This window comes from Pseudophryne corroboree, chromosome 4 (genome assembly GCF_028390025.1).
Source record: "Pseudophryne corroboree isolate aPseCor3 chromosome 4, aPseCor3.hap2, whole genome shotgun sequence".
NCBI classification, from domain to species: domain Eukaryota; kingdom Metazoa; phylum Chordata; class Amphibia; order Anura; family Myobatrachidae; genus Pseudophryne; species Pseudophryne corroboree.
In genome coordinates, this window is record NC_086447.1 from 394,369,578 (window position 1) to 394,388,474 (window position 18,897).

Consider the following 18,897-nt stretch of genomic DNA (forward strand, 5'->3'; position numbering starts at 1 on the left):
TTTCCAACTGCCTCTCCACAATCTCCTCCTAGATGTCTGAGCACTCTCTGAAGCTCAACATGGACAAAACGGAACTCATCAGCTTTCCCCATCCAGAGCAACACCCCCTACCAATATCTCTTTCACTGTTGACAACGCCATCATCTCCCCCGTTCCCCAACTCCACTGCTTGGTCGTCACTCTTGACTCCTCCCTCTCCTTTGCACCTGTCAGTTCCAGCTATGCAACATTGCTTGCATCAGGCCATTTCTCTCCAGAGTGCAACTAAACTTATCATCCACTCACTGGTCATCTCACAACTTGACTACTGCAATGTTCTCCTCACTGGCCTTGCTTGCTCCCATCTTGCTCCCCTCCAATCTGTCCTGAACTCCGCAGCTAGGCTTATCTTCCTCTCCCGCCACTCCACATCTGCCACTCCCCTTCAACAAAATCTACACTGGCTCCCATTCCCCTACAGAATTTCTCTTCAAACTCCTCACCCTCACATACAAGGCCATCTCTAATTCCACTGCTCCCTACATCTCCAACCTCCTCTCCCTTCATTCTTCCTCCCGCCCCCTACGGTCGACCAATGACCATCGCCTCTCTACTGCCCTGGTAACTGCTTCCCATGCTCGAGATCAAGACTATGCCTGTGCTGCACCCCTTCAGTGGAATGCACTCCCCCGCTCCATTAGACTCTCCTCAACCTTGCAAAGCTTCAAACGGGCACTAAAAACCAGGGACGTGCAGTCAGGGGAGGCAGGGGAGGCAGTGCCTCCCCTGTCATAATCATTAAAATAATATAAAGAAAATACTTATGACACATATACTGTGTCATAAGTATATGAATTAGGCTTTATATTATTTCAATGATTCTTTTAGTTTAAAATAATCATTTTAAGTCAGTTTAGGAGGCACCGCTGTCGGTGCCTCCCGCTGTCATCGCAGCAAGCAGGAAGCGGGTAGGCGGTACTAAGAATTGGGCAGTAAAAGCCCATGAAAAATACATGTGAATCGGCACTTTGTGGAAGTGCCGCTTTGACAGAGGAGTGTCAGGGGCGTGCTTTCAACCCATAGCACGCCCCTGTAGCTAAGAGTGAGCAGCAGCGGTGGAGCGGACGGCTGGCGGCTGGCCCTGTCAGGCCGGAGTCAGCAGAGCGGAGGAGATCTGTCCCGGAGCCTAAGCCTCTGTCCCGCCGGTGGAAGGAGTGTGAGGCGTGCCTTCCCCTTGTCCCGCCGCTGCCATCGTCCCCGAGTCCCGCCGCCCCTACTCAGCGCCTGAGACCATCGTCGCGCAGCCGAGGAGAGTGTCTGGACCGAGGCCCCCCAAGGCGAGTAAAAAAAGGGGGACTGCCTGCCGTTATGTGTAAAAAAGTGGGACTGTCTGCCGTTATGTGTAAAAAAAAAAGGGGGACTGTCTGCCGTTATGTGTAAAAAAAAAGTGGGACTGTCTGCCGTTATGCGTAAAAAAGGGGGACTGTCTGCCGTTATGGGTAAAATAGGGGGACTGTCTGCCATAATGTGTAAAAAGGGGGACGCTGTCTGCCGTATTGTGTAAAATAGGGCATGCTGTCTGCCGTAATGTGTAAAAAAAGGGGGACTGTCTGCCGTAATGTCTAAAAAAGGGGGACTGTCTGCCGTAATGTCTATAAAAGGGGAACTGTCTGCCGTAATGTCTAAAAAAGGGGGACTGTCTGCCGTAATGTGTAAAAAGGGGGATGCTGTCTGCCGTAATGTGCAAAAAAGGGGACGCTGTCTGCCGCAATGTCTAAAAAAGGGGGACTGTCTGCCGTAATGTGTAAAAAGGGGGACGCTGTCTGCCGTAATGTGCAAAAAAGGGGACGCTGTCTGCCGTAATGTGTAAAAAAAGGGGGACTGTCTGCCGTCATGAGTAAAAGAGGGGGACGCTGTCTGCCGTAATGTCTAAAAAAAGGGGGACTGTCTGCCGTAATGTGTAAAAAGGGGATGCTGTCTGCCGTAATGTGTAAAAAGGAGACGCTGTCTGCCGTAATGTGTAAAAAGGGGTACCTAACTCTGATCCCAAATCCCCCAACTATTTCAACTCAATGGCTACCTAAAACACATATTTTCAAAAAATATATAAATGTTTAAATGGAAAAATAGAAGTAGAAAGGCACTGTCAGCCTACTTCCATGACATCACAAGTGGCGATGCCGGACTTTGCGGATCATTATGGCTGCAGTGCCTCACCAGCCAATGACCTCACCGCACGCCACTGCTAAAAACCCACCTATTCATTAACGCATACCCTCCCAATGCATAACCTAGTCCTGAGGCCGCTCCAGCCTCATGCCCTGAAAATCTCAGCTTTGCTTACATACTGCCACCAGGCTACCTCCCGCTTGCTTGTACCTCATGTCATCTGTCTGTCGACCCTTCCCACTAGATTGTTAGCTCTTCAGAGCAGGGCCCTCTTCCCTCTTGTTACCTAAGCCCACTTCTTGACACATTTTACTCGCAGCTCTCCCCTACTCAGCAACCATCTTTACCTGCTTTTTCTCCTGCTGGTAAAGGCTCATCTCCATCTATGGCCACCAGCCCCTAGTAGTATGATGATCACACCCTCACTACTTACCAGGGGCGTGCGGTGAGCTAAATAGCTCAGGAGGCACTGACTAGCACCAGAGCCAGATTTACATGCAATATATGAGCCAAAGCGTACATCTGGAAATTATACACAGTAGAAGCCGTATAAACTCCTGGAAATTTGGTGAGTTTTTATCAGAGATGTGCAGAAAAGTTAGCCAGGTGAGGCACTTACCTCACCTGCCATAGACTTTTTACTCCAGAGTTTTGGCTATAAAAATTATTAGAATAATGCAAAGAAGATATTTCAAACATATTCTTTGTATTTTTCATATACTTTATACAGTCAAAACTCCAGCACAACTGTTAGTATGACAGGAAAGGCTCTGCCTCACCTGCCTCACCCCACCGCACATCACTGCTACTTACATCTTAGCTGTATTATGTCTTGAGAATTGTGTTGCTCTGTGTTACCTGTACTCTAGTTATGTTATTTATTTACTGTAATGCTAAGTTTTGTCTCCCGGTACTGTCCTTTGTACGGCGCTTCAAAACACTTGGGGCGCCTTATAAATAAAATGTAATAAATAATAAATAATAAAGCAGAACTTTCATCAGCTGTCTCCACAGCTATATATTCTTGGAATTGCAGCAGCTTGGATCGATCAATTTCTATCATACTTTTGGCAGTACAGGAGTCCAAAGCAACTACTGTACTAGAAAATCATATTTTTGCTGTCAAATTTTGCAGCATTGCCATAGCAACCTCCTCATCATCACTGGGATTTCTGTTAAAATCACTTCCTGGGGTATTGACAGCATTCTCCATAAATTTATTTATGGCCTTACCCACACTTAGTTTTGTTCTGCACAAAGTGTACTTCATGTATGCCTCATTAGCCATATGCAAAGCAATCCACAATTAATCTGCTGTTTTCCCATGGATTATAAACATGCTGTTGTACAGCAAAACCAATGGTTCCCATTGCTCTATCAACATAATTTGCATTTGGATTATCGCCAGGATTGTTTGTGACTTTCCATAGCTTTTCCCACTTAAATTGTATCTCTACTGAGCCTGCAAGTTTGTCAAAACTCATGCTTGCACTGTGCATTCTTTATACAGCACATCAATACAGAACTTTCTGCAATCACAGTTTTCTTCTCTTCACTGCAGGGGCACTTAAGATTGCCCCCCTCCCCCATCCCATTGTCTGCTCTGCATACATGGCTGTGCTCACTGAGCAGCTCCCCAGCAGTAGAAGCAGCGGTGCGGCAAGTCACTGTCTTACACCCTCTCCATCTTCTGCTTCATGCCTCTTCTCTATCACCCACCTCCCTGCATAACCCTTCCCATAGGTCCTTACACCCACCCTTTCACTGCCCTATTGGTCACTTATTGAATTCTGATTGGTTCATAGCAGAGCTTTAGAAAGTAGCTGATTGGGTAGAATGGTGGAGACTGGAGACTAGGAAAATCATTGTATAGCAGTGACAGAGCTGGGTTGGAGCAGCTCTAGCCTTGGAGAGGCTTCTAAGAGAGAGGCTTATGGGTACTCATCTCCTGTGCCACCCCCTTAATCCGGGTCTGCTTCACTCTCTAGCACTACTGTTTGGATCACTTTCTTCTTCCTTTGCCTGTGTCTGGGCCCATAATATTTTAAGGTCAGTAGTGAATGTGGATGTTAGACCACAAAAGTTCCAGGGAATTTTATGATGACTGCTTTATGCAAGTATGTGTAACAGTGGTGCAGTAACATATATACAGCAGTAATATAGTGGTAGTAAGCTCACATGCAGCATCTGTATCTAATAGACTCAGACAGTACATATACTTGTTTGTCTCATGGGGGTCATTCCGAGATGATGGCTAGCTGCCGTTGTTCGCTGAGTAGCGATCAGTGAAAAAAAGGCTAATCTGCCCATGCATATGCAGCGCAATGCGCACGCGCGTCGTACGGGTACGAAGTCCATTGTGGTTTTGCACTGGTTCTACCGACGATTCCAATTGCACAGCTGAACACAAGGAGATTAACAGAAAGAGGGCGTTTATGGGTGTCAACTGACCGCTTTCTGTGAGTGTTTGGAAAAACGCAGGTGTGGTCGGGCGTTTGCTGGGCGAGTATCGGACGTCATTACCATGTTACTCGTCACAGCAATCATCGCACAGGATAAGTAACTACAGGGATGGTCTTGTTTTGCACAAAATGTGTTCGCAGCCGCTCTGCTGCACAGGCGTTCGCACTCCTGAAAAGCAAAAATACACTCCCCCGTGGGCGGCAACTATGCGTTTGCATGGCTGCTAAACACTGCTAGCAAGCGATCAACTCGGAATGACCCCCCCATATCACCAGACTAGCGACACTCCCAAATATGTGCTGCAGGGGACAAGAGTGCTTATGTCCTCAATAGTTGCACCAATGACTTGAAATCTTTATTTTTGTGGGGCTATGAAAGAAAATGTAAAAATATGTTTATACTGTATGACTGTGGCCAGTAACATATATTGCACTATTTTACTGCATTCTTTTCAAAATAGAAAGATGTAATTTACCCACTGTTAAATCTGAATCTTTTATTTAGACAGACTTACTGTAAGAAACATTCATGCATCTTACAGTGATACACAAGGAAAGCAACGCATAACGACTGACTCACATACGTCTCAAAGTGGTAAGTGTGAGGAAAGATATACTTACATGAGTACCATTTTTTCTGCAGTTTGGAAGATTAAATATTTTCTCACTTATTGGAATAACAGCCCCTCTAATAGTGAATACCCATGCAGTAATTGCATTAATTTATACTGTAAGTAAGCTTCAAAACCTTGTATAGCGTTACATAGGTACTGTATGAACCTACAAAATAAGCTCGACTTTTCAATTTACTGTGATCATATTTGGAGGGGCCCTGCTTACCCACCCCTAGAACCGCCACTGCCACCAACTGAACATGGTTATTCCCAGAACTTGCAACCCAGGCTTATGTCTGAATCATGTGACCTGGTTACTTAGAGCCGGTTTGCACCAATAATGAGCTGATTGGCCTGGAGGGGGTGGGTCTTCCTCCATACAATAGCTGTCAGAGCCTCAGCTAATCAGAGGGCCACCTCCCTGCTCTCCCTCTGTAAGTGCTGACTTATCTGGCAGGTTCTTTGATAGGCATCTGACTGGCAGTGGGAATGACTGCTGCTGCAGCTGGTGAAGGCGAGTGAGCTGGGCTGAGGAGCCGGGCAATCTCTGGTAACTGCTGGTCAGCTGTTTTGTGGGCCAGACTGCAGAGATTGACAGGCAGTCAGTAGCTATCTGAGTACAGGTGAGAGTGGCTGTAGCAGCTGTATGGGGCAGACAGGAAGGTGTAACTTATGCTCTTCCCATCTATCTGTACTTCATTCTGCAAAAAATGGGGTCAGTCTCCAGCAGTGCTGGTACCTCACCCACAAAAGTTTATCTCATTCAGTGGTGGTCCCACTGCCTTGCAGCCATCCAGTAGTGCACTCCCCGTGATGGTGTGGGCACCACTCATAGGTGTGACATGAGAGCAGCCTGGCAGCCAATGCTTGTAGAATGCCAGGGTAGACAATGGATTTAAAGGGGTTGACCTGGGAAAAACCCAGGTCTATGGTGTAGTGTGGAAGGGTTCTCTGAGCTGGCACCCAGGTTAGACCCATGTTGAAAATGCCAGGGTGGCATACAGTACCTGTGTATTTGCCAGGGATTAGGTCCAAAAAGGGTATAACTACTTACTTAACATTTAGAAACTGAGAGGCCAATTTGTCATTACCCAGAAAGAAACACAAGAGCTCTTTCCAAATATGCTGATAAAAATGCTATTAAGAAGCCAAAATCTTATTTCATTTTTAAAGGACCTATAATTACAAATTTCTTCAAAGGAGGTTCACTTTCAAATATTATTTTATCTTATGAGGTAAAAACAGGAGAGGCATGTCTCTAGGAACCGCCCTTGTCAGGCTATAGAAAAAGACCTGTATTTTGCATCAACTCGGAGCTGGTGGTCTTTAGGTGTCCACATCACTGCTGTTATGTATATTAAGATGTACCAAGCAAAGTAATACAAGTTTCACACGCACAGAATTGGTACTGGTAGTATAGTGGATGGAACTTCAATGTGAGTGAAATCTATAATCTTAATATTCAGCAAATTTTCTCTGGTTTAGATGCCCAATACATATTTACAGTATATATCTCAATAGACCACTATTAGAACTGTGATTTCCAAATTAATGACATTTAAATAATATTATTAACATACTGTAATGAAAAAATATTTAAACTTATTCAATTTTGCCAAATTGTCAAAGTGTTCAGTTGAAGTGAACACTCAGTGCTTGAAATTCACAAATTTCAGTAAAAAAAACAAAAACATTTAAACACAGAATCATTTAAAGTAAACTCAGATATGGTATGGGTAGACCAAACACCCAAAAACTAGAGATGTGCACCGGAAATTTTTCGGGTTTTGTGTTTTGGTTTTGGATTCGGTTCCGCGGCCGTGTTTTGGATTCGGACGCGTTTTGGCAAAACCTCCCTGAAATTTTTTTGTCAGATTCGGGTGTGTTTTGGATTCGGGTGTTTTTTTTCAAAAACCCCTCAAAAACAGCTTAAATAATAGAATTTGGGGGTAATTTTGATCCTATAGTATTATTAACCTCAATAACCACAATTTACACTCATTTCCAGTCTATTCTGAACACCTCACACCTCACAATACTATTTTTAGTCCTAAAATTTGCACCGAGGTCACTGGATAACTAAGCAAAGCGACCCAAGAGGGCAGGACAAACACCTGGCCCATCTAGAAGTGGCACTGCAGTGTCAGACAGGATGGCACTTCAAAAAATTGGCCCCAAACAGCACATGATGCAAAGAAAAGAGAAAAAGAGGTGCACTGTGGTTGCTGGACGGCTAAGCTAAGCGACACAAACACCTCAATATCACAGGAATTATTTGTTCTAATCAATGGTATTATTGGTCCAAATCACTGGAAGAAAATGACAAAATCACTGGAATTATTTGTTCTAAGAAATGGTATTATTGGTAGTGATGAGCGGATTCGGTTTTACTCGGTTTTACTCGGTTCTCAAAACCGAATCTTATTGGCTCACTGATGTCACGTGTTTTGGATAGCCAATAAGATTCAGTTTTTAGAACCGAGTAAAACCGAGTAAAACCGAATCCGCTCATCACTAATTATTGGTCCAAATCACTGGAAGAAAATGACAAAATCACTGGAATTATTCGTTCTAATCAATGGTATTATTGGTCCAAATCACTGGAAGAAAATGACAAAATCACTGGAATTATTCAGAAACATTTGTAGAAAGTCGCTGCTTTCTGATTACAGAAATGCTCAGATATTCCTGCGAATCCACAATCCCTTCCCAGAGGAAAAAGAAATTGAAAAACCGTTGTTTGAAAACGTTTATTCTCTTTCCCTTACAAAGGAACAATCCAAGAAGACTGACGTTTTTGGGATTATGGAGACATAATGTTTTTGAATATAAATCCTAAAGCAGGTGGTGTATTAGAGCAAAAGAGTGCAAGAGACCAGCCATGCAGTGTCTGAAATATTATGACAAAATGTTACTGTATTTCATAAGCACTCATTCCTAACTCGGCTAAGTACTATTTGGTATACTGTATCTGGCTTCCATGAGGTAGTTGTCCATTATTTCAGCTTCCATTGACCTTTTTGAAAGCGGTAGAAGTTATCGATTCTTTTTTTTTTTTTTTCTATTTTTAATTTTCTCCTGCATAGCCCAGTAAAATGTTGCAATGTTAAGTATTGACTTGTGCCTTCTGGGGGTCCACTTCTTCACCAAACCTAGACAAATCTCATCCTAACCCTCTGTTCCATGCTCTCTATGTACCCCATCTGTGTCACCCATGTCTGTCTACCCCTCCCCTTTAGATTGTAAGCTCTCACGAGCAGGGCCCTCTTCCCTCATGTGCTTATCCTTTGTCTTACTTTAATAATCTTCAACTGTACCACATCCAGTAGTCTTCTGCCACCTGATACTTATTTCAGTGTCATCTGCTGATGTAACTATGTGTATTTACCCTGTACTTGTCCTATACTGTCATCAACTGTAAGTTGCTGTTTTCCTGTTTGATTATTTATGTGTCAGGCCCGGGTGTTTTTGTGAATCCGTTAACCCGGAACCAACCACAGGTGTAGGTGCTGGGGTATGAAGAAAGCAGGGAGGACGAAGAAAGTTCCGCTTCATATATTTATTAAATAACAATTCAGTAAGGAGTTAAATGACTAGTTGTTAATCATCATTATACTGAAATATTGCAAGAATGGCAGAAATAATATGCAAGAGAAAACTCAAAAATAAATAAAAGAAATGTTCATGGAAACATATGCAAAAACAAGCTGAAGAATAAATGTTGAATTGTCCAAATATAAACAAGCTTTGATGCTGAACTGCAGATTGTGTTTAACTGGTTAATGCAGACATGGTGAATTAACTGTAAGAATTTGCAATGGAGTTTTGAGGGTTAACTGAGAAACTGTGATGAATTATCCTTGTAATGACAACATAACAAATAAAAAGTACTGAATTGGGTTACTTGCGGGTTCCGGAGATCACTGTGAAACTGTAGTAGAAGACAAGGTGATGAATGGGTTAAATGCAGAGTTGAACAAACGAACAGCTGAGAGAAACAGAATCCTCCAGACTTTGAATGATAGGCAGACTGACAAGGTAACCTCATGCAGGACACTGGGAATCCAACTATTTCCAATAGGAGTGCAATTAACTGACAGCACAGCGGAGAGCCGGTGGATCTTTCAGCAGTGAAGGCTGCAGACGGACCTCTGGGAACGGAGGCGATATCTGGACCACGGGAATCACACAGGAATGCACGGAGAGAGCTCAGAGCTAGAGCACAGCTTTGATACAACAAAGCACTGGCCCAGAGTAACATAATCCCAGCCTACTTAAAGGCAGCACAAGCACGGGATTGGCTTACACCTGCCCACAGGTGTTTTCACAAGTGCTCAGTATTAGCTATTTGGTCTCCAACATGGCCACCTCCTATACAGCAGACACACCGCAGTGCCTTAGGCCATTTGGTCCCCGCACTCACAGTTCCCAGACTCTGCATTACCTGTGCCATTGATCACGCCGTGTCCCCACACGGGCGCACAGCACCGCGAGCAACCGCACTGGCAACGGATGAACCCCAGAACCCGCAAAGGTGAGAGACCGGTTCGTGACAGTACCCCCTCTTCTACGGGTGGTCTCCGAACACCTTTGAACCTTGTCAGGATTTTTGGAGAAGTATTTCTGTACCAGTCTTGGAGCATGAACATCTTCAGAGAAAACCCAGGATCTCTCCTCCGGACCGTAACCCTTCCAGTCGACCAGAAACTGTAAACGTCCATGTCGGGAACGTGAGTCCACAATCTCTTTAACTTCAAATTCCTCATTCTGCAAAGAGTGAACTTTAGGAGGTTTGGACTGGGTAGTACGGAACTTATTGAGAATCAAAGGCTTCAGTAAAGATGTATGAAAGGCGTTAGGAATTCTCAAAGATGGTGGCAACTTGACTTTGTATGACACAGGGTTGAGTACCTTTACAATGGGAAATGGACCAAAAAACCTGGGAGCAAATTTCTTGGAAGGAACTTTGAACTTGAGATTGCGCGTAGAAATCCAAACTTGGTCTCCCACTTTGTAATTCGGTACAGCTTTACGTTTTCTATCTGCAAAAGATTTATAACGAGCGGAAGTTTTGACCAAGGACTTACGTACACAACTCCAGATGCTAGATAGACGTTGAAGCTCTTGATCTGCCGCTGGAACCTCTAGGGCTGGCAATGGATGAAACTCTGGCACACGAGGATGAAAGCAGAAGTTAATATAAAAGGGCGTAGATTCTGAAGATGAATGGAAGAGATTATTATGAGCAAATTCTGCCAATGGAAGGTAGTCTACCCAGTCATCCTGTGAGGACGATATATATAGCCGGAGAAATGTTTCAAGGTCTTGGTTGACTCTCTCAGTTTGTCCATCTGTCTGAGGATGATATGCAGAAGAAAAGTTCAACTTGACATTTAAAGATGAACAAAGCGACCTCCAAAACTTGGCCACAAACTGTGTTCCCCGATCAGAGATAATTTCTCGAGGAAGGCCATGCAACTTGAAGATTTCAGAGATGAACAATCTGGCTAGTAAAGGGGCTGATGGTAACCCAGTTAATGGAATGAAATGTGCCATTTTCGAAAATCGATCCACTATCACCCAAATGGTATTTCGCCCTTTTGATGGAGGTAGATCGGTCACGAAATCCATTGAGATATGAGTCCATGGTTGTTTGGGTATGGATAGTGGATGTAATAGACCTGGTGGAGAACTTCTTGGACTCTTATGTTGGGCACATTTAGGACATGCTGCTATAAACTCTTGGACATCGGCTTTGAGACGTGGCCACCAATAAGACTGTTGAATAAATTTGAGAGTCTTTAGAACCCCAGGATGACCCATGAAGGAAGAGGAGTGAGCCCAGGTAAGCAGCCGTTTTCGAAGACTTGTGGCGACAAAGGTCTTGCCAAGCGGAGGAACTGGAGAGGTTCGAGTCATTAAAAAGGACGTAGGATTCACAATGGCTTGATTCGTGGTAGCATCATTTAATTCAGAAGAAGCAAAGGACCGGGAAAGGGCATCTGCCTTTTTGTTCTGAGACCCTGGACGATAGGTGAGTTTGAAATCAAATCGTGAGAAGAAAAGCGCCCATCGAGCTTGTCGTGGATTCAAACACTGAGCTGACTGCAGATACAGAAGATTCTTATGATCAGTATAAACTGTAATGCGATGTTGTGCTCCTTCTAGAAAGTATCTCCACTCCTCAAATGCCAACTTGATGGCAAGTAACTCTTGCTCACCGATTGCATAATTACGTTCTGCCGGGAGGAACTTACGGGAGAAATATCCACAGGGATGGACCTTTTTATCTTCAAAGACTTGTGACAACACAGCTCCTACTGCTTCTGTAGATGCATCCACCTCTAGTAGAAAGGGACAATTCAAATCAGGCTGTCGAAGAATGGGGGCTGACACAAAGGCTTGCTTTAAATCAGAGAAGGCTTTGATTGCTTCAGAAGACCAGTTCATAGGATTTGCTCCCTTGCGAGTTAAGGCTGTGATGGGAGCAGCTAACGTAGAATAATTCTTGATGAATCTCCTATAGAAATTCGCAAAGCCAAGAAATCGCTGAATCCCCTTGAGAGTTGAAGGAGTGGACCAATCTCGGATAGCTTGTACCTTACCTGGATCCATACATAGCTCTGATCCCGAAATGATGTAACCAAGGAACGGTATGGAAGATACTTCAAAAGTGCACTTCTCTAGCTTACAATAAAGTTGATTTTTCCTCAGACGTGTCAGTACCTCTTTAACTTGGTGACGGTGAGACTTTAGATCCTTAGAGAATATTAGGATATCATCCAGGTACACTACTAGACACTTGTAGAGAAGATCACGAAAAAGTTCATTCACATAGCTTTGAAAAACTGCAGGTGCATTACAAAGACCAAAGGGCATTACGAGGTATTCGTAATGCCCATCCCGGGTATTAAAAGCAGTCTTCCACTCGTCCCCTGCACGGATGCGGATTAAATTGTAGGCCCCTCGGAGATCCAGTTTTGTAAACACAGTAGCTCCCTTTACCCGGTCAAATAATTCTGGAATTAAGGGTAATGGATACTTGTTTTTCACAGTGATCTCATTGAGTCCACGGTAATCTATGCATGGTCGTAACCCACCGCCCTTCTTCTTAACGAAAAAGAATCCGGCTACTGCAGGTGAAGAAGATGGTCTGATAAATCCTTTGATTAGATTTTCCTGTATATAGTCAGACATAGCTTGCGTCTCTGGGATGGATAGCGGATAAATTCGTCCCCTAGGAGGGGTTTTGCCTGGAACCAGGACGATTGGGCAGTCCCATTCGCGGTGAGGAGGTAGAGAGTCTGCTGCTTGTTTACTGAAAACATCTGCAAAAGATTGATACACCGGAGGTAGGTCGGGAAGGCTAATTGACCGGAGAGGTACAATAGAGGCTAAACAGTCCTTGGTACAAGATTTACCCCACGAAAGGACTTCCATGGTTTGCCAATTGAGTTGAGGATTATGTTTCTGCAGCCAAGGTAAACCAAGTATCACATCTTGAGAGGCTTTGGGAATCACGTAGAAGGAGAGGTATTCGGAATGGAGCACACCAACTTTCATCTTGAGACATACGGTTCGATGAGTAATTATACCATCTGGAATTCGACTTCCATCCACTGCTGTAACGGCAACTGCTGCTTCCAGAGGCATGGTTTGAACTTTAGACCGCATGACAAAGGCTGAGGAGATGAAGTTCTCGGCTGCCCCGGAATCTAGGAGAGCTGAAACTTTCACTGTAGAACTTGGAACTTCTAATTGAATAGACAAGGTCGGCTCTTTCCCAGAACGTGATTCTAGAGTAATTCCTAGCTTAACCTCTCTTGAATAAGCTAGGAGCGAGAGTTTCCCGGTCGGAGTTTGCAGAATTTAACTAAGTGTTTGGAGGACCCACAGTACATGCAGAGGTTACCCTGTCGACGACGAAGTCGTTCCTCTTCTGTGAGGCGAGAGCGCCCAATCAGCATAGGTTCTTCTGTCGTTACCGGAGACTGTGAAGAAGAGTCTTGTCGAGGCCTAGGATGATAACGCGGACTGGATCGCTCTGCCCTGGATTTCTCTAAACATCGCTCCCTGTAGCGTAGGTCAAGTTTGTTACAGAGAGAAATCAATTCATCCAGTTTAGTTGGCACGTCCCGGATAGTTAAATCATCCTTGATTCTCTCTGAAAGTCCATTCCAAAACGCGGCGATCAGGGCCTCCTCATTCCAGTTTAACTCTGAAGACAACGTGCGAAACTGAATAATATATTGACTGACAGGACGTAAACCTTGACGTAGACGGAGAATCTCCAAGGATGCTGAGGTGGTCCTGCCTGGTTCGTCAAAGATTCTCCGGAAGGAAGATACAAACTCTTTGTAATTAGAGAGGATAGGATCACCTCTCTCCCATAATGGTGATGCCCACTCCAGAGCCTGACCAGAGAGGAGGGCAATAATATATGCGACCTTAGAACGAGCTGATGGGAAACTGGCGGACATCAGTTCGAACTGGATCTCGCATTGATTCAGGAATCCTCTGCAAAGTTTTGGAGTCCCGTCAAACTTACTTGGAGAGGGTAACTGCAAGCGGGACGTAGGCAGCATCACAGGAGAAGCTGTAGTGGTAACTGGGACAACCGGAGTTGGAATCTGAACTTGAGACGTTTTAATAGCTGTATGAAGAGTCTCTAAACGGTCTGCCATAGTTTGCATAAACTGCACTATTTGTGTCTGTATAGACTCCTGGTTTTCCAGACGGGAAAGGATATCTGACGTAGCACCGCCTCCTGCGAATTGGTCACTTGACGGATCCATGTGGCCAGTGCTTACTGTCAGGCCCGGGTGTTTTTGTGAATCCGTTAACCCGGAACCAACCACAGGTGTAGGTGCTGGGGTATGAAGAAAGCAGGGAGGACGAAGAAAGTTCCGCTTCATATATTTATTAAATAACAATTCAGTAAGGAGTTAAATGACTAGTTGTTAATCATCATTATACTGAAATATTGCAAGAATGGCAGAAATAATATGCAAGAGAAAACTCAAAAATAAATAAAAGAAATGTTCATGGAAACATATGCAAAAACAAGCTGAAGAATAAATGTTGAATTGTCCAAATATAAACAAGCTTTGATGCTGAACTGCAGATTGTGTTTAACTGGTTAATGCAGACATGGTGAATTAACTGTAAGAATTTGCAATGGAGTTTTGAGGGTTAACTGAGAAACTGTGATGAATTATCCTTGTAATGACAACATAACAAATAAAAAGTACTGAATTGGGTTACTTGCGGGTTCCGGAGATCACTGTGAAACTGTAGTAGAAGACAAGGTGATGAATGGGTTAAATGCAGAGTTGAACAAACGAACAGCTGAGAGAAACAGAATCCTCCAGACTTTGAATGATAGGCAGACTGACAAGGTAACCTCATGCAGGACACTGGGAATCCAACTATTTCCAATAGGAGTGCAATTAACTGACAGCACAGCGGAGAGCCGGTGGATCTTTCAGCAGTGAAGGCTGCAGACGGACCTCTGGGAACGGAGGCGATATCTGGACCACGGGAATCACACAGGAATGCACGGAGAGAGCTCAGAGCTAGAGCACAGCTTTGATACAACAAAGCACTGGCCCAGAGTAACATAATCCCAGCCTACTTAAAGGCAGCACAAGCACGGGATTGGCTTACACCTGCCCACAGGTGTTTTCACAAGTGCTCAGTATTAGCTATTTGGTCTCCAACATGGCCACCTCCTATACAGCAGACACACCGCAGTGCCTTAGGCCATTTGGTCCCCGCACTCACAGTTCCCAGACTCTGCATTACCTGTGCCATTGATCACGCCGTGTCCCCACACGGGCGCACAGCACCGCGAGCAACCGCACTGGCAACGGATGAACCCCAGAACCCGCAAAGGTGAGAGACCGGTTCGTGACATTATGTACTCTGTAATTGGGTGCTGCAGAACCCTTGTGGCGCCATATAAATAAAGGATGATAATAATAATAATTATAATAATAATAATATAGGGTGTATAATCTCCAGGTGTATTTCACACATCACACAGTACAGTATATAGGGTATATAAGCCCCAGGTGTATCTCACACATCGCTCAGTACAGATTACAGGATGTATAATCACCAGGTGTATAAAACACGTCGCACAGTACAGTATACATACTGGTCACAACAATGCAGCAGATATTGAGCACTGATCAGGATACTAGAAGTGACACAGAGCTGCAAGATACAGCAATGGCCTACTGTACTGTACAACTATATACTGTTGGTCACCAAAATGCTGCACTGTAATACTTTATATACTGCTCACAAAAATGCAGCACAGATATGGAATTGATACTTGCAGTGACACAGGGCTGCAAGATACAGCAATGGACTACTGTACTGTACAACTATATACTGTTGGTCACCAAAATGCTGCACTGTCCTACTATATACTGCTCACAATAATGCAGCACAGATATGGAATGGATACTTGCAGTGACACAGAGCTGCAAGATACTACAGCAATGGCCTAATGTACTGTACAACTATATACTGTTGGTCACCAAAATGCTGCACTGTCCTACTATATACTGCTCACAATAATGCAGCACAGATATGGAATGAATACTTGCAGTGACACAGAGATGCAAGATACAGCAATGGCCTACTGTACAACTATATACTGTTGGTCACCAAAATGCTGCACTGTAATACTATATATACTGCTCACAAAAATGCGGCATAGATATGGAATGGATACTTGCAGTGACACAGAACTGCAAGACACAGCAATGGCCTACTCTACTGTACTACTATTATACTGGCGGTCCCCACAATAAAGCACAATGAGCACAGATATTTGCAGCACACTGAGCACAGATATGGAGCGTTTTCAGGCAGAGAACGTAGATATTTTCAGCACACTGAGCACAGATATTTGCAGCACACTGAGCACAGATATTTGCAGCACACTGAGCACAGATTACGGAGCTTTTCAGGGAGAGAATGCAGCCACGTCCTCTCCATGCAATCTCCAATGCACAAGTGAAAATGGCGGCAACGCACGGCTCTTTATATAGAATACGAATCTCGAGAGAATCCGACAGTGGGATGATGACGTTCGGGCGTGTTCGGGTTAACCGAGCAAGGCGGGAAGATCCGAGGCTGCCTCAGAACCGTGTAAAATAGGTGAAGTTTGGGGTGGTTCGGATCTCGGGGAACCGAACCCGCTCATCTCTACCAAAAACCAACTTGCACATGTGCAAACAGGCTCAAACCCTGCTGAACAGACATGAACATGATTGAACTGATAAAACATTGTTGAGCTTTGTTATTATTCTCCAATTATGTTTATAGTGGTAAAATTTCTAAAAGTTCCTGGGAATTTTATAACTGATTTGTCAAACCAATTTCATATCAAAACACACACAGTTCAAGCATTTCAAGTTTACACATTGGACGGTGTTCCTCTGGAAATGTTTCCACCTCTTCACATCTCAGAGAGTGCATGCTGCTTGAATATAGTTATTCTCTCTCCCTAATTATGGGGAATAGAGAACTTTGTGTTCAGTGCATTGTGTAAATGTATGCTTCTGAAACCTCACAGGTCTTATGCAAAAATAGCTCAACAATTTGTATAGTCCCAGTGAACATAGCTACAAACCTTGTTAACTTAAAAAATAAGAAAAATATAACCTGTCAAATACTAGCTAATATATCTCTGGGGGAGATGTATCAATCCTTGGTGATAGATAGAGAAAAGATGTAACCAAACAGCTTCCTTTATCCCTCTCCAAGGCTTAATATATCTCCCCCATCACGTGCCTACATTTCTTACCTCAATCTGAAGCATCTACTAAGCAGGGGTGTAGGTTCAGCCCAGTCGCTCGGAGTGCCAGTCTACAGGGACCCAAGCACATAGTGATTTGGCACAGCTCCAGCCACACTGTGTGACAACAGTAGGTGGGTCAAGATCAGACTCACTAGCTTGCAGAATCAGCGTTCACTGGTGGGTCCCATCTCACAGTCCAGCAGTAGTGGTGGGTGCACTGTTGCTTGCTGCAGCGCACGCTGTGCAATACTAGGTGAGAGCCATTCTGTCTCCTATTACAGGTGTTAGCAGGGTTTCTGGCATAAAGCCAATTAACTATGCAGCAGCAGCAGTTGAGCCGCAGAGCTCCATTGGAAGAGCAGCGGTCACACTTGGATTCTGCTGTAAACCACATAGTTTCTGCTGTACATGCTGGTGCCCCTTCACAGCTTGGAGCCTGGAGACAGGTGTCTCCATTGCTTCTAGGAGTTACGCCTCTGCTACTAAGTATTATTGGAAAATTATGAATGATACTACTTTATGAAAACAGCAGTAATTCTTCTCAATTTAAATTTTCATAATCCATTATATGTATTTCAGATGCTCTGGTCTATATCATTGCATATACTTCTGGGATAATACTGATTTCTGGAATTATTCTTTTGACTTTACTTCAGACACGGTAAGCATCTTTGTGGGTCATGTAAAAGAGCAAGAGAGAAAAGTGAGTAAGCAGTACAACGTTTAAGATTAACTGATATTTTTGGTTTATATCACAGCACACAAAGGAGTACAATCTGCAATTTGTCTTGAGCATAGTTTGTCTGAGTTGACCTTTGCATGACATTTAGCAGATTTTTGGTCCATGACTGAATGTGCCTGACAACAAGGCAATAAAATCTCTGTTTAGGTTTTGACTATAACTATTTTTTATAGATTTCCTATTTATTTCCCCTAGACTTTATCTCTAAAAACACATCAAAAAAGTACATGAATGGCTTTTTTTCCAAGAACCAAGATTTTTATTTTGAACTTGTACTTACAGTATCTGCACATACAATTCTGCTTTCCCATTAACATCCACCTGGATGCAAAAGCTGCAGTATTGTCATTAAACCTTAATATTCTTCCTGTTATAAAATAGAACATTTTACCAAGTAATTTGCTCCCAAGCCATTACAGTCAGTATGTATTGCACATTAGAAACAGCATAACATTTCTGAATAAATTGCAATGAGATAAATTATTATGTTACCTACCGCCAATATTGCTAACCAGCATGGCAATAAATGACTTGTTCACAGAATATAGTGTTTAAATAGTCAATAATACCTAATGACCAAGCAGTTTTACCAATGCTTCAAAGAGTCTGTACAGTTGCCAGTGTTATAAATAGAGAATGTTGCTTTCTGGCTTGCAGTTTTCTGCTAGAAAGGATCTAGATTATAGTCCAACTTCATGGTAGGCTTATAGTATAATGCAGATGGACACTGTAAAATTAGGTTTTCTGAGAAACATGTACTGTATGTATATATATATATATATATATATATATGCATACACAAAGAGATATAACACCACAGCACTCGCCACCCCAGAAGCGGGGCACATGACTGCACCTACCACTCATAGGGTGGGGTGCATGTAGCCCATGACCACATACTTAAATAAATACAAATAGAAAATTCAGCACTCACCATAGCAAGCTCACTTATCCTCACCACATCAATAAATACTGTAAATGATGGGGATTTGGTTAGTGAATTGGCCAATACACAGAAGCCTGCAAACCAATCGCCAAGGCACCCCACCTTCTTGCAGGTCCTACACTATCAGAGTCTTAAAACCTGGCAACTGTTTCACACATAATATAACTGCA

At 43.6% G+C, this 18,897-nt stretch overlaps 1 protein-coding gene across 1 annotated transcript in view; it reads left to right on the top strand.

The window, feature by feature from the left end:
• The window catches only part of GFRAL (GDNF family receptor alpha like), a 121,593-nt gene that overhangs the window by 91,465 nt on the left and 11,231 nt on the right, over window positions 1-18,897 (top strand). Inside the window, exons 8-9 of the mRNA XM_063919654.1 lie at window positions 5,116-5,205; window positions 17,619-17,700. Coding sequence (XP_063775724.1) covers window positions 5,116-5,205; window positions 17,619-17,700 — 172 coding nt within the window. The remainder of the gene's footprint in view (window positions 1-5,115; window positions 5,206-17,618; window positions 17,701-18,897) is intronic.